The sequence below is a fragment of the Mustela putorius genome, unplaced genomic scaffold (assembly GCF_011764305.1).
Source record: "Mustela putorius furo isolate JIRA1106 unplaced genomic scaffold, ASM1176430v1.1 tig00000407_pilon_pilon_pilon, whole genome shotgun sequence".
Lineage (NCBI taxonomy): Eukaryota > Metazoa > Chordata > Mammalia > Carnivora > Mustelidae > Mustela > Mustela putorius.
The window spans coordinates 9,954,499-9,980,569 of record NW_025421373.1 but is presented as its reverse complement, the minus strand read 5'-3'; the positions used below and the strand labels follow the sequence as shown (position 1 = coordinate 9,980,569).

At 41.5% G+C, this 26,071-nt stretch overlaps 1 protein-coding gene across 1 annotated transcript in view; it reads right to left on the bottom strand.

Moving 5' to 3' along the window:
* Positions 1 to 3,095: 3,095 nt before the first annotated feature.
* The window catches only part of SLC1A3 (solute carrier family 1 member 3), a 76,561-nt gene continuing 53,585 nt past the window's right edge, over positions 3,096 to 26,071 (bottom strand). Inside the window, exons 4-10 of the mRNA XM_004738004.3 lie at positions 21,389 to 21,593; positions 18,602 to 18,644; positions 15,015 to 15,307; positions 11,746 to 11,979; positions 10,972 to 11,166; positions 7,580 to 7,714; positions 3,096 to 5,309 (exon numbers count right to left, since the gene is read on the bottom strand). Coding sequence (XP_004738061.1) covers positions 5,105 to 5,309; positions 7,580 to 7,714; positions 10,972 to 11,166; positions 11,746 to 11,979; positions 15,015 to 15,307; positions 18,602 to 18,644; positions 21,389 to 21,593 — 1,310 coding nt within the window. The 3' untranslated portion in view covers positions 3,096 to 5,104. The remainder of the gene's footprint in view (positions 5,310 to 7,579; positions 7,715 to 10,971; positions 11,167 to 11,745; positions 11,980 to 15,014; positions 15,308 to 18,601; positions 18,645 to 21,388; positions 21,594 to 26,071) is intronic.

Genomic DNA, 26,071 nt, shown 5'->3' with positions numbered 1-26,071 from the left:
CCCAAGACTGGTCTGTGAATTCTTAAAGGTGATTGATCAGGTTTTTGAAAGGGAGCCACAAGATTCACAAACTCATAATAAGTGATAATGTCCTCAGAGCAAATAAACAATGGGAAATGAATGTCCCATTTTAAATTTAAAATACCTTTAAAGCAGTATTTTTGTTTGTAGAGAGAACTTCAAAGTTAGGACGATAGGTTTTACTAAAATCACACAAACTTTCTCTACAGCATCACTTCATGGAGGCAAACATCAATTGTCTTGAATTCTTCATTTCGCTTATATGTAGGGTTGTTAGATTAACAAAAATACTGGTTGCCCCAGGCAATATTTCAGGATGAACTTACACTAAAACATCATTATTTAATACTGACACTGAAACACTGTTACTTATCCGAAATTCAAATCTAACTGGATGTCTTGAATTTTATCTGACCACCCTACTTGTATGTGCAGATTCGGTAAAATGTGACTTTCCAGGCTGAAGGTTGAGTTAAGAGTTTTGCGGTTGTGTTGAGGGAAATCCGGTGGGAAAATGTTACCATCCCGCTTCCGAGGCTCTTGTATGTGCCTGGGAAAAATAAGTGTTGAAGAGGCGAATTTAGAACAGGGTAGCAAAAAAAGCGCAGGGAGGGGAGCGCGGCAGGTCACAAGGAGACAAAGGGAGAGCGAGTAACACCCAGCAAGGAAGGGGTTCCTGGGAGAGACTACTGGAGAAGCAGGATGACTAGAGAGAAAAGGGAAATGGGTGCACTGAAAAAATTTTAACAGCTTGATGGCTTTGTCCTATTTATCCTCCTTCTGCTCTGCAGACCTTGGAATTCCTTCTGTCTTATCAAGCGAATTCTTTTCAAGAGGACGTTTAGGCCTTGCCCCCAACCCCCGCCGCCCCTCAAGGAGCTCCGGGCTCCCCCTGCTGGCTGTCCTGGGTATCGCCCCAACCAGCCCCAGCTTCCTTACTCCCAGAGATTCCGCATCTCCCACTTTCCCTCTTAGAAGCTGCCCCTCCGCTTCCTTCGCTCTGGCTGCCTTGCTCTTTTTCCATCGGCTTATTCATTCGGAGCCTGCTTTCGGCGTGACACCTCCCAACTGTTCTGTCCCCCGGGAACAGGCCACACAGAGCAGGTCATTGTTGCCCCAGTTCGGGGACCACCCGGGTGGGAGCAGAGGCTGCGCGCCGCCGCGGAGGCCGGATGATTGACAGCAGCCTCGGTCAAGTGCCCAGCGGCAGCCCGGAAAGAGGGCCCCCTGCCCCCGCCCCGGCCCCTCCCCCGCAGGATGCTCTTCCCTGGGCTCGCATGCAGAGGGAACGGAGCCCTTCCTCTAAGCTCCCTTCAGACCCGCGCAATTAACAGCACTAAAAATCTCTGTTTTCCACATGGTGTGTCTGAATAAAGACGACGAGAAAGGGTTTTATTTGGAGAGTGAAACCATTTCACTTGGGAAAGGGAATCCTGCTGGGGGTGAGACAGTGGTGCTGAAGGGATAAATACGAGAAAGGGAACAACACACAGACTCCCAACTTCTCCAAGTGTAGGATTTAAAAATTTCGTTAGAAATGTATTTACTCATCAGAAACATTTTTAAAACGTTAGCCTGAAAAATGTTCAGTTGTTCCTTCCCCATCATCTTCTGCACCCCACCTACACGCACCTCAAAACAGGTCCTACATTCACACCTTGACAGAGCTGCTCTCTCCCTGAACTCTAAGGGCATCTCCACAGACCTCCCACAGGCAGATGACCGGCTTCCCAGGCTTGCACTGTGGAGGGGTTAGGCGTGGGGGGCAAAATCCAGCTTTGGCCACAGAAGTGAGAAAAAGGCTGTTGCCTGCTGGAAGAAGCACTTTCCGGCAGCGGGCTGATCTTTTGTGGCACTTTCCTGAATGCTTTTATGTCCAGAATGTCCTACAGGTTACAGATATGAGTCCCCTCAAGGTGGCCAGAGCTGGTTCGGTTCCCCCAGGCTGTGAGCAGTCTCCTTCCACTTCTGCAATCAACTATTTGAAGCTCACAGATGCCTTGAAAAAAGTTAGGATGTGCTGGTCAAACCGTGATTTGTAAATTTTTTGGTCGAATGATCCTTCAGACTACCCTGACATTTGTGTTAACTTGCCTCTTTCTGGTTGTTTTCCCTTTGCGTGTTTCTCTGGACAATATTTTTGGAGTCTGAAAAGTAAATGAGTCTAAAGATCATTTTGGTGAGCATTAACTTCATTATGATATGAAATCTTTCTATCCAAGACTATTGCATATCTCTCCATTCACTGAGGTTTCTCACAGTCTTGGCAATAAATTTTTATATTATTTTCAGTTAAAAATAAAATCATTCAGAGAAATAGATGGAAATCAAAATGTCTACCCCGGAAAAAAGCAAATACACAAAACCTTCCCTACAATTTCAAGGGCTACGCAAACTCAACTAAGTCTTCGCATGGATGACCCAAGGGTTTACAGACCCTACTTAAGAGCCTCTCCTCTGTTACCTACAGGAAGAGAGGGTCACAACTTCAGACACAACTTCAATGTGGGCATTCCATATTATCGTCTGCCAATTCTTTATTAAAAAGCTTGAGGGGAAAAAGTGGTAGTCCAAAAGTTGTTCTTTATGAACAGAAGGGTTTCACTAGGACAGGGACTGCTTCTAAAACATCCCTTGAGATCTCACTCCGCTCTTTTCACAAATGGCAGCATTAATCACATAGATACATCTACCTAATTTGAAGGCCAGACAGGAAATTACTTTTTTGGAAGAGCCAATGGTGGCATTACACTTTTCCAATCCCCACATGGAAATGATTTAATTTATCTGAGAAATTTATGTGGACAAGTAAGTGCAGGCCTATACAGCAAAGTGCTTCCTTTACCAACTCTCCTTTCTGGCTCTGGTTCTAGGAGTTGGGCAGGGAGGGCCCTTGTCCTCTCTTATTTTCTTACGACGGGCTCCCTCAGCTGGTCCTTCCATGATGTTACCTAGTATCATCTAGAAAAACTGCATGGTAGCCTTTCCCAGCACTGCCCTGAGCTCACTACAATACGTCTGTGGAAGGAACATGGATTTTTCTTCAGGCAGAAGAATAACAACAACATACAAAATTATAATGTAAAACTAATTTTTTTCTTTATTGAAAATACATCTACAAAGTAATGCTTCTCAGTCCCCACTGGGAACACCCAGATGCGGAGCCTGTGACGGGCTGGCGAGAGGAACATCCTAGAGGGCTTGCTTTCCGTAAGAAATGGTTAGTATGAAAAAAGATCACACTGTGTAACAGAATTAATTTGACATGATTAATGTTTTCCTCTACCGGTGTCACGAGATGACAACCACGGATATTAACTTTTGTAGTGTAGTTCCCAAAAAGAGCCTCGGCATTAAACGTTTTTCTCGACCACCGCCTAATGTTAACTTTTGTACACAGAGAACGCTCACGAGCTATACAAAAAAATCTCTCTAATTGTATGTCGGAGGGTGTCTAGGTTTTCAGTCTGTTAGCATGATTAAGTCCACTCTCTACCATTTTCGGTCAGAAACTCAAACACAGCTGGTATTGTCTGATAGCTCCCACTCCATGTCTTTGAACTCCTTAGGGGCTAAAAAATCAATCTCCTCTAAACCTGGGAGCTGCCTCACCTGCAGCTGATGCCCGTTCTGTTTTTTTCTTAGAACGCATCGGCAGTGTCTTCATGCTGATTCATCTTCTACCATTTCTCTCAGGGACACAAACAAAATAAAACCAAACCTCACTCCAGCTGAAGGTTTTGAATGATTTGATAAGTGGAATTGCAGCACAAAGACATATCTTGTTTCTCTCATTCTAAGAACTTTTGATTACAGTCAAAAACCTTTTCAAATCAGAGACCACCCAGCCAGCTCACAGACCCTCTATTAGAGAGAGAGCTCATTCATTTGACTTCTTTAAAAAATATATGAGAAGTGACCTTCTCTCTTGATAGGCAGACTTCCTTTGGGGATGATTTTGAACTGAAGAGAAAAAGTATTTCAGGTTAAAAAAAAAATGAACCTTTCTGTTTTAAATTATTCCTTAAAGATGATCTAATATCTCGGTGCTTTAAAATCCTCCCTTTAATGTCAACCATGCTCCATTCTTTCCTACCTGGCTCTTTAGTGTTCTGTAGTAAGACCATGGGCAGCCTTGCTAGTTGCTAGTCTTACATTTTACTTTCTAAAAGTCTACAGTCATTTGAGGAGTGGTAGGAGACGTCCTTCCCAGAGCAGTCCCTTCCGTTTGGGAAGAGTAGGAAAGAAGGGACTACTTCCCCTGTTGGGAAGAACTGTGCAGGGTTTCACGGATTAGTCCACTCTTGGAATGGCCTCCAGCCTGGTGCCTTGCATAGCTGACCTTTTGGACACAGGACCTGGTAAACCGTACAGCCAACCCTCCCCTACTTAGAAAGGTTCGTTTCCAGTAAGTGTCCTTCCTGAAAGTCCCATGTTCCATGGAATGATACTTGCTATAGGATGTTCCAAGGGGGAATAGAGAGTAGGCTCTTCCATGACGTCACAGGATGTTTGGGCTAAAAGAGACCATTAAGGCATCCAGGGAACTCACTCATTTTACAGATGAGAACACTGAGGCCTGGAGAAGAGATGTAACTTGTCCATGGCCACATGGAAATTTCACTTTATGTGACTCCTTACAGCTGTGCTAGCTGTGTATTCATACTGCCCTGATAGTAATAAAATCAGGACACAAATCAGAAGAGAAAGGGGGAAAAAAACCCCCTTTCTATTCTCCTATTGATAACTGATTGTAGTTTATCAAGTTGTTTTGATACTAAAACTGAATTGTATTCTGAATGGTTTTTAACGTTTGAAAGTTGATTTAAAAGCATGTTTTAGTCCACTATTTGTTTTACTCTTTAGCTTATAAAAAAATCACATTTACAGTTTTGTGTGCCACATAAACTTGTAAGACCTGATCTGACTCGCAAGATCCTCCCTTGTTTTCCAATCCTATCAGAGTATGCAGGAAAAGGGAGGTAAGGGGCTTCCTGGAGAGAATGAGTTGTAACAGATGGAAACATTTTACAATGGTTTGCAAACACCTGCTGCTCAAGAAAACATTTTTTTGTGTGTTAGTCTACATCTTGGTTTCACTGTCAGTGGGTTTCTCAGTCTCGCTTTCCTGGGCAATCAGCTGATATGGTTTCTTCATTTCATTCTCCTCGATCACGGAATTACCCATTTCCATGTCTCGGTTCTTCAGTTCGTGTCGCGACAAGTGCTCCACAATGCCGGCTCCAAGGGAGTCTCCCAGCACGTTGGTGGTGGTGCGGAGGCGGTCCCTGGGGTAGAAAAAACAGGGCTCCTGTGAACATCACATGATTTCAGCTCATATTTTGAACTGGCTGCTAAATCTTTAGAGGCATCTTTTAAAATTCTGCTTGGTGTAATCCACCAACCGCGACCTTACATAACAGACACAGAATGTTTAAACAGTAGTTACTGAGTTAAAAGGGCACATAGTTAAACACACAGTAGTTACTGAGTTAAAATGACCAATGTTCATTTTACTTTTTTTAAAATTTATTTTTTCAGTGTTCCAAGATTGATTGTTTATGCACCACACCCAGTGTTCCATGCAATACATGCCCCCTCCATAATCCCCACCACCATGTCCTCCCAACCACCTACCCCCTTCCCCTCCAAAACCCTCAATTTGTTTCTCAGAGTCCACAGTCTCTCATGCTTTGTCTCCCCCTCCACTTTACCCCAATTCATTTTTCCTTTCCTTCTCCTGATGTCCTCCATGTTATTCCTTACGCTCCACCAGTAAGTGAAACCATAGGATAATTGACTCTCTCTGCTTGACTTATTTCACTCAGCATAATCTCCTCCAGTCCCGTCCATGTTGATACAAAAGTTGGGTATTCATCCTTTCTGATGGAGGCGTAATACTCCATTGTATATATGGACCACATCTTCCTTATCCATTCGCTGACCAATGTTCAGTTACTATGTATAAATGTAATGTTAGAGTACCAACAGTACTCTAGGGCAAGAACCCTCCCTTACTCCTTCTATTTAAAATTTCTCTTTGCCTCTCTTTCCTACAATTTGCCTTCCTTTTTACCAGTCATTCTCAGAGTGTGATCCAGAGATCCCCAGGGCCCCGGAGGTCAAAACTATTTTCATAATAATGCCAAGATGGTTTTGGCCCTTTTCATTCTGATGAATACCTAGGTGGGGTTTTGCAAAGACCACAACACAGCACAAGAGATACCCCAACAAATTCAATGCAGAAGTAGTCTGCCAACTGTCTTGTATTAAGCCAGACACTAAGAAGATTTCCAAAAATGTAAAATGGTATCACTCTTTTCCCTCAATTTCTGGTTTGTAATGCTATTTTTTTCTCCCTCAAAAATGTTATTCATGTCACGATGTAATGAATTGGTTATTGTAAACTTTAAATGAATTTAACATTTAAAACATTTCTGTTTTCCTAATATGATAAATATTGATAGCTATAACCCACATAGATAAAAGCTTTTTGGGTCCTCGGTAATTTTTAAGTGTAAAGGGGTCCTGAGGATAAAAGCTTTGAGAACCACAGCTTTATCCTCTAACAGTCCTCATGGCAGTTAAGTGCCAACCGTGGGCTCAACCGTGGGCTGAAAGCCAGGCCTCGCGACATGTAATCCTCAGGCATCATGGGGAGGTGGATGGCATTATCCTCTCCATGTTACAGAAGAGGAAACTAGGACGGCTGAGAACCAGCCCAGTGTCGCACAGGGGTGGGACGCAAACACAGATCCAAGTGACTGTGGCACTCATGCTCTCAACTGATTACCCTCCTCCTGCTTATCGTGCCTTGAACACACCCATTAGCTCTTCATAATCCTTCCAGGGAAGGCAACTTACAGTTGACCCCAGCACCTACTGTATCCTTCCAGGCGTTCATTTTGGGCAGACTGTGATAAAATTTTTTTTTGCAAGTGAAAGGGAATTTACGAGAGAAAAGATGTCAGCTAGAAGGGCACGGGGAACATGGAAGAGGGATAGGCCCCCTGAGATTAGGGTCTGAGGGGATGGAGGGTACCTTCCTTGGGACCTTCCACAGAGCCAAAGGTCTATTCTACTTAATGACTCTAGTGCTTTTCCCACTGCATGACCGCCCCCTGCCTGCTGGGTTCCCACGGGAACATCTGCACTGCATCACGCCATTGCAATGGGAAGCACAAGGAGGAGGGACCGAGCCTGCGTGTGAGGCCTGTCCTTGGGCTCTGGCCACCTCCGGGATGTGTTGTGCAATTCAGAAAATGCCTTTGCAGACAGCCAGTTTCCCAATCGCTGACTGGCTTTATGGAGTGAGAACTGTAGTTGCCACATGGGGTCCGGGGTGGGAGGCTGATAAGGGTGTGAGTGCGCTTGGCGGCTGGGACTGGTCTCTAGATAAGGGCAGGGCCCGGGGGGGGGGGGACAAGTTACTCACAGGCCTTGCTGCCCCTCTTGGTGGAGCCCTCTTGGCAGGTGGGCCAAGCTGCCTGGTACCCCAGAATAACGGAGGGGGGGGGCCCTGTGACAGCCAGCCAGAAGGCAGGCCGAGCATACTCACAGGAACCAGTCCACGGCGATGATGAGCGTGATGTCATCGGTGGGCAGACCCACAGACGTCAGCACGATGACCATGGTGACCAGACCTGCCTGAGGAATCCCAGCTGCCCCGATGCTGGCAGCTGTGGCTGTGATGCTGTTAAAAGAAGTTCCCAAACATAAGACATTTGTACGTGTCCCCCCGAACAGAGAGAATGCCCCGCAAACCACGCGCGGTGGCGGTGGCAGCGTCCGAGCTGCTGGGTTAGCAGAAAATATACTTTAGAAAAATTTAAAGGAGATGGTAAAAAAAGATCCACTGAGCTAACAATAATATTAACTAATATTTATCAAGGGCTTATTAGTGCTATCTGATATGCTAAGCATGGCTTACCTCATCTGATCCTCCCCACAACACTTAGGAAGTTGGTCTTAGTATTATACCCATTTTTAAAGGAAGACATTGGTGCTGAGAGACTTTTTCACATATAAAATATGAAAATATTTTATAAGGTCTAAAATACTGTATAGTTACAATCACGATTTGTTTTCTATAATTCCTCTATGCAACTAGAGGACTGTAAAGATACTGAACATGTATGACTAATGTGGTCAGAAAACAAATCCAATTTATTGGGGTGCCTGGGTAGCTCAGTTGTTAAGTGGCTATCTATGGTTCAGGTCATGGTCTCAGGGTCTTGGCATCAAGCCCCGCATTGGACTCCTTGCTCGTGGGGAAGCCTGCATTTCCCTCTCCCACACCCCCTGCTTGTGTTCCCTCTCTCACTGTCTCTTTCTCTCTCTGTCAAATAGATAAATAAAAAAATCATAAAAAATCAAATTTATTAATTCCAAAGCAAAATGATTTATGAATAAAGTTCTGTGCCACTATAAATATTTTTTATGGAGGTAGTATAGACCTGATTTGTAAGGCATACAACCTTGTCTAGAACTCCATTAAATAACTATTTGAGATGGCTGATGTGAGAATGTTTTATAAAGAGTAAAATATTACTTAGATATAAGGTGGAATTAATAAAAGTGAGTCTGTAGAAGAGACTGTTCTGGTTCTCTTATATCTTATATGGTTCCTCTTCTATGGTACTAGAATGTTTGGCTGGTCTATGACTGCCCAGAATAAAGACTACATTTCCCAGCCTCCCTTGGAGCTCAGACTAAGTTTTAAGCCACTGAGATATGGATGAAAGTGATCAAGTTCTTGTGGGCTGTGCCCTCCTCTGTTGCCCACTGGCTAAGATTTGAAGGTGGTGATGAGCCATCTGGACCTTTTGGATAAGGGTAATACCGCAGGGATGATGGAATCAAAGCCTTACACTGCGTCCCTTACACTGTGTAAGACACCTACTAGTCTTGAGGGTTTTGCGGAGTACAGCTCCTCCACAAGAGAAAGTCACTCTTATTGTTACTATAATATTTTACTCTGTCACATGCAACTGAGCCTTTTTAGGAACTCAGGGCTTTTCAACCAGTATGCCAAGGTATGCCCAAGAACGGGTTATGGGGAGCTGAGATATTGCTCTCCCAGCCCCAGTGTAGCTAGACTGTGCTCAGGGGTCCCAGAACCCTCGGGCCAGTCACATCTGGCTGTGACCAGTCTCTTTCTTTCTTTCTTTCTTCTTTCTTTTTTTTTTTTTTTTAATATCCTAACATATCCTACAGCTATTATTTTTCAATAGCTCAAATATATATACAGAGTCTAACATAATTAACTTCTATATGGACATATTATGTACACAAACAAGTTGGGGGCATTGGCAGATTAAAACTAGACTAAAGTGACATGAATACCAAACGCAAGCCATAAATCTGAATTTTACCTTGGTCTAGGGAATAAGTTATAAAAGACATTTTTGGGGCAACTAGGAAAATCTGGATATAGGTTGGATATTCTGGAAGTATTTTAAAGAATCTTACTATTGTGGTTTTGTAAAAAATGATTCTTATTCTCAGGAGATGCATGTTGGACTATGTATATGTAAAATGTAATGAAAGCAGAGAAAGAAAGAAGCAAAATGGTAAAATGCTAACAATTGTTGGATCTAGGTAGATGTTTGTTGTAATATTAATTCAACTTTCCTGTTTGTAAGATAATTTTTATAATACACAAACACACAGACATACATATATGAGATATGAAAAAAAATCTGACTTACTTTGATATCCAAAATAAATTGCTAATAATTAAACACACACACACACACACACAGAAGAAAAGAGTCTGATCTGGCTTGTGAGGCTTAAAGTCTCCCTTACACTTATTTACTGGTCTGTTGTGTATAACTGACTTTCAGTAAGCAAAAAATGGGATTATAATCACATATACACATGTATATTCATGGGCTATCCTCAGAAGACTATAAAAGAAATTAGCAAGCAACAGTGGCTGCCTCATGAGAAGGAAACTAAAAAATTAGGGGAGGGTATAGAAAGTAAAATTACCTTTCACTAGATACCTCAAATATAGTAGTTAAAAAAATAGTCTATAGAAACAAAATTCTCAACCTGTTGTCAATGGGGTCTCTCATCTATTTTATACTGTCTAAAAATTAACCCAAGAGAAAATGTTAAACCAGTTTTTCAGTGTAATTTTTCAGTACTGGCAATAAAAGCTAACATATTTTAATGCCTTTTAAAACTGAAGTATTGGGACGCCTGGGTGGCTCAGTTGGTTAAGCGGCTGCCTTCGGCTCAGGTCATGATCCCAGCGTCCTGGGATCGAGTCCCACATCGGGTTCCCTGCTTGGCGGGGAGCCTGCTTCTCCCTCTGCCTCTGCCTGCCACTCTGTCTGCCTGTGCTTGCTCTCGCTTCTCTCTCTATGACAAATAAATAAATAAAATCTTTAAAAAATAAAAAATAAAAAATAAAACTGAAGTATAATCTTACATTTTTTAGAAGGAATTACCCTTACTATGTATTCTGTAGATTTTAAAGGAAAGTGCTAGCTGTTTTATTGATACATTGATATTGAAATTGATATTGATATATTGATAAATAAATTAATCCAGCGACATGCAGTATGTATGGCATGTTTCCATTAATTACTAAAAAGTGTTTGTGTCTAGGTGTAAGAAAAGGTCTTTATACCCCAAACATTAACAGAAGTGACTTGTAGAAAGATGGGGGTGGTGATGGTGGCAGGGAAGTTACATTTTTTTAACTTCTACATTTCTATATTATTAGAATTTCATTATTAATAAATGTGTACATCTGTATTTTTTTTAAAAAAATGAATAAAATATCTAAATATAAAAAATAAATCTATTGCCACAAACCCCCAAGCTTTTGTTTAGGTTTGATCCCCTTTCCAACCAGGTTCTTCATCCAATCCTTGATCACCGTCTCAGCATTTAAAGTCATTCTTAAGAAAATGTTGTATAGAACCTTCCTCATACCTGATTGTAATGATCTGTCCAAAGTTCAGCTCAAAGTTGTTAACTTGAGCAATGAAAATGGCAGCCAAAGCCTCATAGAGTGCAGTCCCATCCATGTTAATGGTGGCCCCCACTGGGAGCACGAATCTGGTGACACGTTTGTCCACGCCATTGTTCTCTTCTAAGCACTTAAAGGTGATGGGTAGGGTAGCAGAACTGAGCATGGGGAAAAAATAAAAAAAAGGGTGTGTCAGCTGACCGTCCAGATCTGTTAGATCATGACTATGTGTTTGATATTTTGGACCTAGTTCCTTCCTCTCCTAAGTCCTAATTTAAAGGGAACTTAAGTCAGCACTTGTATAAATAGGGGAACAGGGCCAGGAGAGCATGGGTTGCCTCCCTGGGTTATTTGGCAGCTCTCTCGCTCCTGGGTTCATCTGGGAAGACGTGTGATTACTCCCCTCTCCCCACCCCTGTGCTGAGTGACTCTGCCATCTTTTCCTCGGGCACAGGCCAACTGGAAGAGAGAGATGACAGTGGGCAGGAAAGGAAGAGCTGATTTCCATCTGTCTCCCCAAAGGGTATACCGACCATCATTCCCTGCATCCCAACTAGGTGTGATTAGCACCTGCATGAAAATGCCAAATCGAATGTCTGGAAGTTTAAAACCCAGAACCACCGCTCAGCTCTCCCCGCCCCCACCAGCCCCTCAGGACCACTACCAAGATTCTGGATCAAAGTTAAGTCTGAGACAATTTTTCTGACGGAAGTGAGCCATACAATGGACATCCATACCTGGAGGAGGTTCCGAGAGCTGTGATGAGGGCTTGCAGCAACCCTCCGATAAAAACCCAAGGGTTTTTCCGCGTTACCAAGAAGTAGAGGAGGGGCAAGACGATGACGGCGTGAATGAGCAGGCCGACGATGACGGTCACCGTGTACATGGCAAGCTGCCCCCCAATCACTCCCATGTCTTCCATCTCAACAATTTTCCCTGCAATCAGGAAGAGGATGCCCAGAGGGGCGTACCTATGTAGAAGCAACACACGCACGGTTGGAAGTCTGATTTCCAACGAGCTATTCCACAGAAACTACCAAGTGGCAAGAAAATATGACAGAGTTGATGGCCCAAACTTTTGTGCCCAGGATACTATTAGAACTTGCAGAAACTGTGAAGTTCTTTTTTTTTTTTTTCTTTTAAAAATGTAAATGGTGGGGCGCCTGGGTGGCTCAGTGGGTTAAAGTCTCTGCCTTCCGCTCAGGTCATAATCCCAGGGTCCTGGGATCAAATCCCACATCAGGCTCTCTGCTCGGCAGGGAGCCTGCTTCCTCCACTCTCTCTGCCTGCCTCTCTGCCTACTTGTGATCTCTGTCTGTCAAATAAGTAAATAAAATCATATATATATATACACACACACACACACAAATGGTACATAAAAAGGCTTTCCTCTCACTCAGAATTTCTCTAGGTCACATTTTTTTTCCTCCTGAGGCTGTGAAAAAGGGCCAGTACAGAGGTTTTTAAACTCACCTCTTTTTCTAGATCACTCCCCTTTCACTCCACCTGGATCACTTCTGTGGTCCTCAGATGCCACCCAACTGCCCCTGCCTTTTGTTCTCTTTCTAAGTACTCTGAAGAGCCAGAATCCACTGAACCAATATCCAGACTTTTGGGAGCATTTCCCACAGCAGAGCCTGATTTCCAAGTTAAAGCAAGATGCGCACAGTGCCATTTCAGTGTTTTAGATTTGCAGTCATCTCTCTTCATCAAAGTCTGTTATTATTTTCCTCCCACATTATACACCACTTACAATATTACTTAGTATTGGTCTTCAAATTAATTTTTTTAAAGATTTTTTTAAAAAAATTATTTATTTGTCAGAGAGAGAGAGCACAAGCAGGCAGAGTGCCAGGCAAAGGCAGAGGGAGAAGCAGGCTTCCCACTGAGCAAGGAGCCCGACGCGGGACCCCATCCCAGGACTCTGGGATCATGACCTGAGCCAAAGGCAGCCGCTTAACCGACCGAGTCACCCAGGTGTCCCTTCAAATCAACTCTTAAATAAATTTATTCTAAGAATAAATTTTATGGTGCCTGGGTGGCTCAGTCGGTTAAGCATCTGCCTTTGGCTCAGGTCACCATCCCTGAGTCCTGGGATCAGATGGAGCCCGCATCTCAGCAGGGAGTCTGCCTCTCCCCCTGCTCCTTCTCTGTCACTCTCCCTTACTCACTTAAGAAATTAAAAAAAAAAAAAAGAATACATCTTACGTTTTAGTGCAAACGGAAGACTAGTACCATTTGCCACAGATCAAAGGCAATTGTATAATAAATTCAAAGCTACTAAAATTAATAATGCGCATGTACGCACTACCATGATCAGGTTATAGGTGTTCTAATTAAGTAATTATCACCCATAGGCTGCCACTGGCTTTTGAGATCTTCCCCCGACACATTTCAAGAAAGAACAAGTGAGACACAAAATAACTTGTACGTCTAACAACCTTTGCTGCATAAATGTCCCTCTGCCCCTCTTTCGCTCCTTTGTCTGATGTGCGTGGTAAGACGCAACCAAACTCACGGTTACCAAACACAGAGGGGCCAATCACTCCTAAGGAGAAGAGAACTGTGGAGGTCTTATTTCAAGTTGAAAATACAATGCTTCTTTTTAAAACTCCTTTCAAAACCCAGGCCAGGAAATTATAAGAGTACCTGTTTTCAGAAAAGTAATAACTCAATGTTGAATGTGCGGGCGAATGTACAGCTTGAAAAGCTACATGTGAGGTTCATTCAGCAGCCTTGAATGGGTTTCTTTCATAAAAGAGGTGAAAGGTGGAGGCATTTTAATAATATGAAGATAAATGTCCACTTTCAGCTCTGCCAGGATTTCAAAGGAGGGGCTCCACGATTTCAACCAAGGGCTCCTGTGGAGATCACATTCTGATCAGCCTTCGTGCCCAAGTTCATATCCACCTCGTACAAGCTCCTGAGAAATGGATTTCTCTGGGCTTTCATGGCCATAAAGACAAAGGGTATTTTTAATCATGTTGGTGAGTGTTTTTCTTAGAAATGGATGCCTTCCTCCTTCCAGTGCCAAGAAGGAGTCTGGATTAGAAGTAAAGGACAAAGGCAAAGCAACCCCCACATGAGGCCTAAACCAAAGTGCTCTCTCCCAGCTGGCGAGAATTTACTTTCCAAGGTCAATGTTCCTCCGCGGATTTAGTCGTTTCCTTTGTGTTCTACTCTCAACTTTTTCTGAAGAAGTTTTGTTATGAACAGTGGACTGGCATTCTATAACCCTCCCCATGAGTCCCTTGGGCAGGCAGCTGGACTGCCATGACTTTACATTTCTTTCTTAGGGATAAAAACGGAGGAGAGGAGATCTCACTTTTTCTGATGGTCAAGGGTGTTCTATGTTTGCTTTGCCCTCTACTGTGAATGCTCTTCTCTTGGCACTTTGTGTGGCTACTTTTTCCTAGTTATTCAGATCTCAGCGAAAAAAGTCACCTCCTCAGAGGCTAAAATCCAGGATAAATTTTGTGATTCCTCCCCAGACACTTTTTTTCACATCGCATAAAATAAAATCTGGCGTTTTATTTATTTATTTTTTCACAGCATTTGTTACTAAAGCATTTGGTTGATTTGTTTATTTTTCTATATCCCTTAAAAGAATAGAAGTTCTGGGACATCCTTGTCTGTTTTCTTCATTTCTATGGCCAGAGTGTGTGGCATTGTATGCTTGGTATATAGTAGACACTCAATAAATATATATTGAAATATATAACTGAATACCAAATAGATAAAAAATGAAGGAATGAGGAATGGGATCCCACCAGCCAGAAAAGCAGTAGACACCTTTCAAAAACAAGGAAGCAAACTTATTAAGAGGAGTTTGCAGATGGGCTCCAAGGCCACTATAGGCCCCCAAAATTGTTGATTTTCATGTGCTTACCCAAGTGAGATTGTTGCCATCGGCCATCCCGCCTGGTGGCAACTTCCTTGGTACGGAACCCATGCTGATGGCAATAAACATCTGTATATGACATATACAGTAAGTGGAAATACGTACCACATTATCACCGCTACCAATCTCATGATGGCTTCATTAAGAGAATCAAAGAACTCTTTCAGGGCTTGACCCTGCTCTTTCATGTTGCCAATCACAAATCCAAAGCACATGGAGAAGACAACTAGTCCCAGAGCATTGACCCCATTCACAGACCCTGGGACTGGGACCAACTCCTCTCTGATCCTTGTAAGAGTCTCCATGGCCTCTGACACATTGTTTATCACAGCGCCGACGAGCGTTTCATTGGACTGAGCAGGCACTTTAAAGCTTCTCTTCTCATAGCTGGTTTTAAACTTAAAAAAGAAAAGGCACAACAGGGATTAGAGGTGGTTTTTGTTTTCTTCTTTTTACTTGTCTGTTGTCCCAATTTTCTCTAATGATATACATTAACCTCGCATTCAAAAAATACTGTTATAGAAGGTATCTAGCTAGCATTTGTCTAATCTGTGACAAACCTCTACTACTTCTCCAGCACAGATACACACACACTCAAACACAAGACAAATCATAGCAGGAAAGATGTATCTGGCTGAAGAGTCTGAAATATACATGTGCTTTTGCTTTCTTCTGAAACCCTAGTAAAATCGCTAAAAATGGGCTTTTAAAAAGCGGTAAATCTAAATATTCATATAGTCCCTTTATTATCTGTCATGCTATGGGATCATAGACAAATCAACCAGACATCATTTTGGTCTTTTTGACATCTGTGAAACAGAAATAACCACAGTGGTTCTACCTAACGGTGTTGTTGTGATCAAATTAAGCAGAATATATGAGAATGCATTGTAAATTTTAAAGCCAGCTAATGTTGGCTAATGGTGCTCAGTAACAAAGCCCTTTGGGGAATAGACTTAGTGAGGTAGATTTCAGCTAATATTAAAAATCTAAAAATCCCCTATGCACCCCTATGTTTATAGCAGCATTATCTATAAGAGCCAAATTATGGAAGCAACCCAAGTGTCCATCAATAGATGAATGGTTAAAGAAGATGTGAGATACACACACACAGACACAGACACACACACACACACACACACACACATATATGAAGATATACATATACAAATTAACAAAGAAGATAAATATATACATAATGGAATAGTATTCAGCCATAAAAAGAATGAAATCTTGCCATTTGCAATGACATGGAAGGATCTAGAGAGTATAACGCTAAGCAAAATGAGTTGGTCAGAGGCAGACAGATACCCTGTGATTTCACTCATATGTGGAATTTAAGAAACAAAACAAAGAAAAAAAAAGAGAGACAGAGAGACAAACCAAGAAACAAATTCTTAGCTACAGATAACAAATAGATGGTTATCAGAGGAGGGGGTTGGGGGGATAGGAGATGGGGACAATAGGTGATGGGAATTAGAGTACACTTATCATGATGAGCGCTGAATAATGTATAGAACTGTCAAATCAATATATGACACACCCAAAACTAATATAATACTGTATGTTAACTATACTAGAATAAAAGAAGCCTTAGTGAAATTAAAAAAAATTTAAAAATCCCCAAACAATGATCTTCAAGGCATTTCTGATAATATCAATTCTTAAGAATAGATACTTGATTAATAGTTGAGGATGACAACCTAGTTCTCAAGTTTATAAAGGAATTTCTCTTCTTATTCAAATTAGCCTTTTCTCAACAGCTTCTACATAGATGTCCCAGACAGAAGACTCAGTATTTGACTACGACCACATAAAAAAATTAAGCCCACCCATCTATGATTTTAATGAGAGTAGAATGCCTGGTCTTTATGTTGATGGTAGTAAAGAATCAGAGAGTAATTATGAATGGGTGTTGCCTGGATCTACAGTCTAGGGGAAGAACGCTTAGTTGTACATGAAGTGTTGGGCCATTTTGCTACCAAGAGTGAAGGGGAGACTTTTGTGTCCAGTGAGAAACCACTACTCTCAAACAAGGGCATAACCAGCCGTTAATACTATGGACACATCTCTGACCAATCATTGATACTGCTGGTAATCCTAAGTGACAAGGAAATTGGCCCATTTAAGTCTCCTCTTCCAATCAATGTTCAAATCTCTACTTCGCTGGGATGTTTCTGCATTTTATGGATTGTCTAGGGTAGATTTCCAATCCTGATTAGCCTTTCATATGGCTCCGACTCTTTCCCCTTAGACACAGTTTGTAGCCTACAGAAATTGCAACCTCATTTGCATTTTGGTCTAAGACAAATAGATCTGGGAAGATACATTTGCTTCCCTTTGAAAATCCTGGAAATGCGATCCAAAACCAAATATAATAAATCTGCTCAAGTCAGCACTTTTCCCAGTGCTGCTAGAAATCAGCATTTTTGATGTTGCCCAGTGCCAGCTGACTAACTAGAATAGTCAGCCCCATGGTGCTGGGGTGGGCTGGTTAGATTGAAAGGGGGTTATTATTTATGATTATTGCAGGTTTTGAATAAAGTTTGATTTTGACTTCTTAGACTTTCTTTTAAAAGAAAGGATTGTTTGAATTTTGCAGTGTGTGCATGCATTACCTATTAAAAATAGTCAGTAAGAATTTTTAAAAAAAGGGAGGAGAACCAAAGAATGACTTGAATGTGTACAAGTTAGTCCTCCATTGGGCTGGAGTTTTATTTTGTTTGCTTTAGAGATCCTAAGCAGAAGGGTTAGGGAATTACAACTAGGGTGAAGTGACACCATCTGGAGAAATGTTCAGGAACTATTATTCAACCCAGAATGTCTAATTGTATTCCTTTTAGTATTTTGGGTAACAAATTTTTTTATTCAGGTGAAGTTAGAATAAACTTCACCCCCAAACAGTAAAATGTATTTGTATCCATAACACAGAGAGCCAAGCATTTTGTGTATCCGGGCTAAAAGGAGCTGGACTTCACAGAATGTAGGAGCAGAAAGAGGATAGAATTTGGAGTCAATGCGATGGATCTGAATTCTGGATCTACCATTTATAACTTGTGAGATCTTGTGACTATTAAATAATCCTTCTGCATTATCATAGATGAGTTGTCTCATCACTGAAAATGAAGACAATGATAGCCATCCCATTCATGTGAGGACCAAATACAACACAGCAGGCATTTAAGAAATGATGATGCCATTTCTGATATGATTCCTCCTTCAGAATCCATAAGGCCCTTAGTAGACTTTCAAAAGCCAACCCACTGATTTTTTTAATTAAACCAGAAACTTGAATAATCTCCCTAATCTTTAAAGCTGAGTTGTAAATATGTCTTATACTGTTTGTTTGCTTGGTGGGCTTTTGTGTGTGGAATGTTGGGGGGTGGTGGGCAGAGAGAAGAAGGGAGTGTCCTGATTGGCCTTCTTAATAATTAACAGAGACTCAATGAGGTACTTGTATGCAAGACTTAGAGTATCTGGCAACTACTAAGCCTTTAAAACAAAGTAAGACCTCCCCATCCCCTGCAAATTCCTCAGAAAACTCTAGTGCTTTCCAGCTGGTTGGCAAAAAAGTGTTTCTTATTGTAGAGAAGTGGAAAAAGTAAAATAAAATAAACAAGAGGATCCCGCTCTGTGTGGTATGCCAAGAGGAATTTCAAAAGTGAATTAGTGGCTATAGAGTGTTTGTTTACCTGTTTAAAGCAGGCTTCCACCAGATTTGGAGGGAACATATTCCTGCAGAGAAAATAATGGTTATTTGAAAAATTTCTCAAATAATAAGTTTGCTTCTTAAATATTTTTTCATTGTGTCTAAGTTAAAGACTGTATTAAACCAAGCAGCAAATGGATAAGAAGAAAGGTTTTAGTGGATTTTATGACTTGATGTGGGACATATGGTCATCCCTGTGTGGGGCCCACGTAGTTCATATTTTTCAGGGAAGTCTCAAATTCAACTCATCTGTCCTTTCGTCAGACAATGGGATTTTTAAAATTTGGTCATTATATCATCAAATATTTCTCCTGGGAAGAACCAAAGTGAGCATGGAAACACCTTTGGTTACAAACACTCTGGTTAACTGAGTTCTTATTTAATAATACCCATTTTGATACTATGCCATGTGTTCATGGACCAACTGTTCTGAATCAAATGTCATGGTCAGACTGGAATTTTATCTTCCACAAAGTCCACCCAAAGGCCAGCTGGAGGATGGGCTCTTGATTCTGAATTGCTGGAGCTTTTGAGGCTCTTTGGTGACCAATGGGGAGATGGCTCACAAAATTTAAACTTGTGGTCCATGTGGTAAGGTTTGGCACTTTCTCAGAGCAGGTCTGGGTTCATGGTGGAGTTCAAGGGGCCACCATCTAGCTGGGGAGTCCCTAACCAGCTGGATGAACTTGGCCAAGGCACTACACCCATGTAGTTCTCTGCTGATTCATCTGTTGAAGAGGATATTGGAATAAACTATCATTAGGGCCCCAAGGTTTAAGACTGTGGGACAAGGAGGTAGAGGAGGTATTTGGCGTGGGGATAGGGGCATCTGCAACCTTGGAGGCCGGAGAAGTCAGAGCGGGAAAAGTCGGTATCTAAACAGAAACCATTTCTTCCTGTAGTTTCCAGAGGAGGGGGAGTGGGGTAGGCTGGTACTTTTATTTAAAGAATTTTAATTGGAGAACTTGGGACTCTTAAAAGAGGAAGACCGTTCTGCATTACCCCTAGGTGATATTCGCACTCGAAAATTGTTCAAGTCCCTTTCTGCCTCTTTTTCTGCCCGCATTTGGCCATGAGAGCCGTTCATTATTTCCCGTGTATGTAAGGAGTACAATGCTGGGTGTGTGGGGGAGAGTCTGGGCCCGGTGAAGCCTTTACTGGGCCAAAAAAATGTAGACTGGAAAAGAGGAATATGGCAATGAACATAGTGCTGGGTTTCTTGTGGAAATCTGCAAGTGTTTATTGATTGTGTACTCCACTCGAAAGCTTCATTTGCACCAGTTACTTGTGACATTTTTTAACAGGTATTCCATGGAAAAAATGAAAAATGCTTATTTTTAAAGTCAATGAAATTCTGTTTAGCATGGAAATATAAACTGGAATCTTTAACGATCTGGTACTCCTAGTAGTAGAAGATGTATTGTGTGATAGAGAAGATATGATTTACATTGAAACATTTTCAGTAATTAAAATTGATAGAGTTTGTTAAAAAAAAAAAGAAAGAGAGAGACTATGGGAGAAGGAGACATGGCCCAGGAAGTTGCAGAGCCTGACATTCCAGCAGTTGTAGGTTATCAAAGTCATGTTTTAAGGTCATCAACTCTTGTCCCTTTCTTCTTACCGCCTAGACCATCCTGTTTCCATCTCCTTCCTATCTATGCTCAGTGGGTCTATCTATATAAATCTTGATAGAAATGTGAGTTCAGGAGATTTCAGGAAAAATGCTGGAGCCAAGTGACTGGTGGGGATGGGCTACTCATACACCTACCGCTGGGGCAAGGAGAGGCAGAAACACACAGTACTCTGATGAATCAACCAGACTTGTAACGACAAGCTCCCAATTCTTCAAACAAGGAGTAGAAATCCTATAGAAAGAGAATATAATACAATACTCCTAACCTAACCTACCCAATGGTAAATGTCATGGAAAAAATGGTGAAAAGCCTTAAAGCTTCCTATTGCTGGTGGTGCCTCACCATGCCTTGTAGGTTCCCTTAACCCTGCCTGTACTTTTCCAAAGCCCTTTCACTGATCCTTTTGAATATGCAATATGCTTCCTGCCAGGATCTGACCGACACAAAGGCTGGTGTGTAGAGACAGCAATGAGGAAGGTGCCAGGATCAAACTCGGGTTTATTTCATAGTTCTGTGTGAGATGACGCTACCATCAAATCTGTTTCAAGTACTAGATAAGACTCATGGCAATCAGTGTGTAGTTTGTACACAAAACAATGCTAAAGAAGCCATCTTTTACTCTTTCGTTGCTGGTCTGCCAAATCCTTTCTTTGGCAATAGTGTAAAAGGAAGATGTTAGAACAGGTATAACCAGATGATCCTGAAAGGCCTTTCTGGACAGAAATTGTTGTGCCTAATGGATGATTATACCGGTGACAAGTTCTACATTAGAAGAGTCCAATCAACAGGCTACAGTTGAATAAAAACTAGCCTTAAACAGCAAGACAATAAGGTAAGACTTACTCATATTCCAAGGTAAGCTGCACAGCTGAGAAGAGAAGTGAGTGATCAGATCCTGAATCCTAAAAGCAAGGGACTCAAAATCTTTATCCCCTCTTTGCTCTTCTCATCTCTTTCCCATTAGATCAGAAAACAAAAGCTGTAACTTCTGTTAGAAAGAAATGGAGATGTGACCTTCACTTCAAGCCAGCAAGGCTGGTGCAGTTAGACACCTGACCTGCAGTTTGACTCGCTCCCCCAAAAGAGGGGTTGGGCAGTCAGAATATACCCCAAGGGGTGGGCTTGCAAGGACGTACCTGATCAAGTCCAGGAAGGCGTCTGCAGCTGTCACTTGAACAATTTTGCCTTCTCTGTGCATGTTTTCCTTTGTGCCCTTCCCAGGATGGATGATGATGACAATGACTATGCCAATTACCACGGCAATGATGGTTGTAGTCATGTAATAGACTACCGCTCGCATTCCCATCTTCCCTGATGCCTTACTATCTAGGGCCGCCATTCCTGGTGAAGGCAAACAGAAGGAGATTTTCAGGAAGTAAGTCCAAAGAATTTTCCAGAGGAAGGTAGGGGACAGTCATTCCTTCAACACCCCCCCTTACCCTCATTCCAACCCGGCAATGGGATTTTATACAAGTTATGAGAACTTGGCATCAAATTCCATCAGGGCATCATAAAAGGTGAAAGAAAAAAGCCAAAGAATGGCCCGTCATCAGCTGTGGCAGCAAACACCTGATCACCCATTTCCTGCCTCAAGAGTTGATTTCATGTGGCTCTCTAATGATTTAAAGGGGCAATCAAATTCTTTCCTAGGTTATTACTGGTTGGGGAAGCTATGAGTGTAAATAGTGAGTAGTGTGTATGAAGAGCTACTCAAAAAAAATTTCTGGCAGGATAACCTGAGCCTATCTCAAGTCACTGTGGTGACTCACACCAGTAAACTAGCATTAACAATTTTGAAAAGACTTATTATTTTATATACGCACTTGGGAGTCTTTTTTCCATGTTTTTATGCAAAATAGAAGCCGTTATTCTGATCACCTAACAACTTATCATCAATTTGCATTCAAATTAGACATTGGGTTATAAAGCCAAAGTTCTCAAATAGTTTCTCTGGGATTTCATTTCATCTCATCTCATCAAAGTTAAAAAAAAAAAATTCTCTGTTTGGTGGGGTTCTTCTCCTGTTTCTACCTTCTCCCCTGGGCATGGAGTACCTTATCTCATGTTAAACATCTTCGCCCCCTTGTTTTCAGGACATCTTCAAAGTCTACCTCAGGCGAGGTGTTATCCTAGGTAAAAAAGGAGGTGTGACTTTCAAGATTTCCCTTCCTGCTCTAGCAAACGGAACATATCTTAATGTCTCTTGGGATAGTAAAAAACTGGACATGACACAAACCCCTCAAAAGATCAGATGATAATAATATGGGCTGTTCTGTTTCATTAGCTATTTCTTCACTTTTCTTCTTTCTTTCCCCTCCTAATCTCATAAAACACTAAAATCCAATTATAGTATAATCCAATCATAACATGGTTTTCTTTACTAATTAAAATTTTATTTTCTTTACTACTTAAGAATTGCCTTTTTATAAATGTATTAAAAGGTTATACTGTACTCCAATGACCAGTATCAGATTCTACCAGTGATTTAATTTTTAGGTAGTAACTTTGTTCATACCAACATATTTAGAGTAAGGTAAAGTATTGAAAAAAAGAGTATCCATGATTGGGCTGGGTTTGCCCCCAAAATGTGATATAATGGTAAGTCCCATGAGAACTGACACCAGGGCTTTCAATTTATAATTTCATTTGTATTTGAATAACATCATTCATAATTTTCAAAATAAGCACTTACTTAGTACCTGATATGTTATTTTTAACAACAACCCATAATGCAGATTAAAAAACACTTAAATGACTAAGGTCTTAGTCAATACCAAGTAAAATGGAGTGGGAACTTGAACTTTGTTCTTATGACACTAATTATCATATACTTTCTGCCACTCAGGAGACCAACTGGAGCTCTCACAAACAAGGCGGCCAACTTTGGCTTTAATGCATGAACTTAGCTTCTCCTACCCTTGCCCTGGGTTTCAAGAAACCCAGGGCTAACTATCCAATACTGGGATGGTGCCATTTATTTGCCAACCTTAAAAATGGGCTGATCTGTTTTCAGTCAAATGTCCCATGCTCAATGTTTCATCCTCAAGTCTGAATCATATCTCAAATATCTTGGCTTTCTGTGCTTGCACTAATTTCTCTCAGAAGGGGCTCACTCTCTTTCCCATTATTGCCTGAGCTTGTCACCACTGAAGCCTGAAATTCTTCAGCAGCAAGTGGTGTGGGCACAATAGGCCGGATATCTCTGCTAGGGGGTACCAGGCAGCAGTATTTTCTTCCTCCAAGATGCTTTCTTTCCCTCTTGCCTTCTATTCTGTGGTGCTGTTCCGTTCTCACGCCAACTCTTCTCTGACGTTCCTACCCACTACTCCCGACCTATAGCTATTCAGAGAGAACGCTAAGTGGTCAAGGCAGAGTACTGGAAACCAAAGTGGCAAACAAAAGAGGAGGCTTAAATCTCCATCCTTCCCACCATGGGGCTAGGGATGGGGGGAGCTCTCCCAGGGTCCACAGCTACAAGGCTATAAACTTGAAGAAAAAAAGAATTCTTATTTATAGGATTTTTAAAATTTAACAAATGAAAACCAGTACGAAAGTATTTTCTCCATACTTTTAAAATTCTGAAATAGCTGAAGACAACCACCAAGGCATGTTTTTAGCAGTGAGTCTAGAAGGAGAACTGATCGCCAAAGGAGAGGCTCACCAAACTCTATATGTTGACCCTTTTCCTTTGCAAGAGAATAAAGCAACAGCTGCTATTATTTCAGCCAAGGAAGGAGGAGTGTGTGGGGGTAGAGCAGAGGATCTTCATGAACCAGTTCCCCATGTAGGTCCTTTTCTGAGAGGGGGCCCGGAGTCCCCCACAGGTTGCTTGTCTACCTCCGCTCCTGGTTCTCCATCCCCCCCCCAACTCTGAAACTCTGACCACTCCCCTTTTCTCTGACACAGGCTCTTAAAACTAAAGGGACCACCATGAACAAGGTCACACACTATTGTGAGGGCAAGGGCAGGATGGATGAAGACAATCTGCCAGACACAGGGCCTGAAAGAGAATGGTCCTGATACTGGTAATACCAGGAAAAGATTAGGATGAGCTCTAGAAGACAAAATGTCACGTGAGCAGTGTCTCTCTTCCTCTCCCTTACTCAAACTCAGTGATCATCTCTGTTCCTTAATCTCATGAAATTTGAGACAAAGCTCTATACCAGAAACTACACACAAACATCAGAGTGTCTGGGGGCAAGGGTAAAATACTGAATCACTTTGTGGAAAAGGGAACTTAGGGCAGGAAGTGCCCTAAATGTTTGGGAAGGGAAAATTTTAATTGAGCCTTGTTACTTCAAAATACATGGAAGAAAAGGACACCGGGGCAAGGGAGGCAGGAGGTCACTTGGGTGTGTAGGTACTAATGGGAGTGTGTTACAATAACTATGTGTTTGTCTAAACATACATTTGAGAAACACATTCCAGAACAAGTAGTAAAGATAATAATCTCGGCTGGTCTCTTTTTCATCATTTGAAATGGGTTTAGCTAAACCAGATTCATTCAAGACATCTTGACATCTTTATTATGAAAACAATCTGCCATCAGAATTAAGACTCTCTTGAAACCCAAGGAATACTATATTGCACAGTTGCCACAAGTACCATGACTGGTTTTCCAATTATAACGATGTGCTTGTTGTGCTTACATATTTTACATATTTGGAGTTAACTTTTGTGCCAGTTCCCTAATTCACTCACAAAATCCCACCCCCAACCAATGTCATATATTCATCTAATTTCATCACAACTGTAGGCTGTAGGTGTCACTGATATCATTTCAAAGGTGAACATACAGAAGATCACAGAAGTTAAGTAATTTGTCCAGTGTTGCACAGCTAGCAAATGGCAGTGGCAGAGTTTGAACCTGCCCTCTCAAGGAATCACTCTTTCCCCTATACCTCGCTTTTAATGGACAAGCTGGAGGAGAATTCCATTGGCGGTAGCTAACTGGAAAAACTCTAGCACATTATTCAACATTCCCTACCTTCAGAGGCAGTGTATTACGCTGGTCACCAGAAGGACTAGCTAGAGAACTCATCGATTAGTACAAATTTCTCATCATTTCTAGAAAAACAGCCAAGAGCATGTTCTAATGGAGCATGGAGGATCATTGATACTTGCTGGCTGTGAGTACATGAATCATATTCTCCTTTCTAAAAACCAACCCTTCAAGAAGAACCAGTCATCAAAAAAGCAATCCATCCGTCATTTCTGCAAACCCATGAGTTAAGCATCTAAGAGGGATTAAATAGACATTTTTTGAATGTAAAAGATTTAAGACTTAGCTTCAGAAAGCTGGGTATTTTAGGCAGCAGTCACTTTGAAGAGAGAGGAAGGAAGACAAGAGAGTTTCTTAATGCAAATAGGTAAATACACATTTACTTCTTTATTTATAGAAACAGTCTTTTGGTCATCAGTTTGGCATTAAGAAATATGGACCACATTCATGTTTATTGCAGGGGTGGAGTAGGGAGGGAGGGTCTCGTCAATATATATGTGGAACTCTGTAAGTCTGTATTGTCAACTAGATTTCTTTTGGTATAATATTTGATATAAGAATTTGGTAAATCGTTGGATAGATGAAATATGCATCAGCCAATATAAAAGGATAACATATAAATAATGTCAAGTTCTCAAGTTTCTACTATTTGCATGGATTTTACTCTCCCCTCTGCTAAAAATCTATGTCTTATCCATTCATGTGGCTTACTCTACTTCCCCCAACAATTCCTGTCTCTGATTTTGAAAATCGAAATTTAAGGAAGAAGCCTTCTGGGATAAATTGTCTTTCTACTCATTCTTGTGGCGTTTCATTG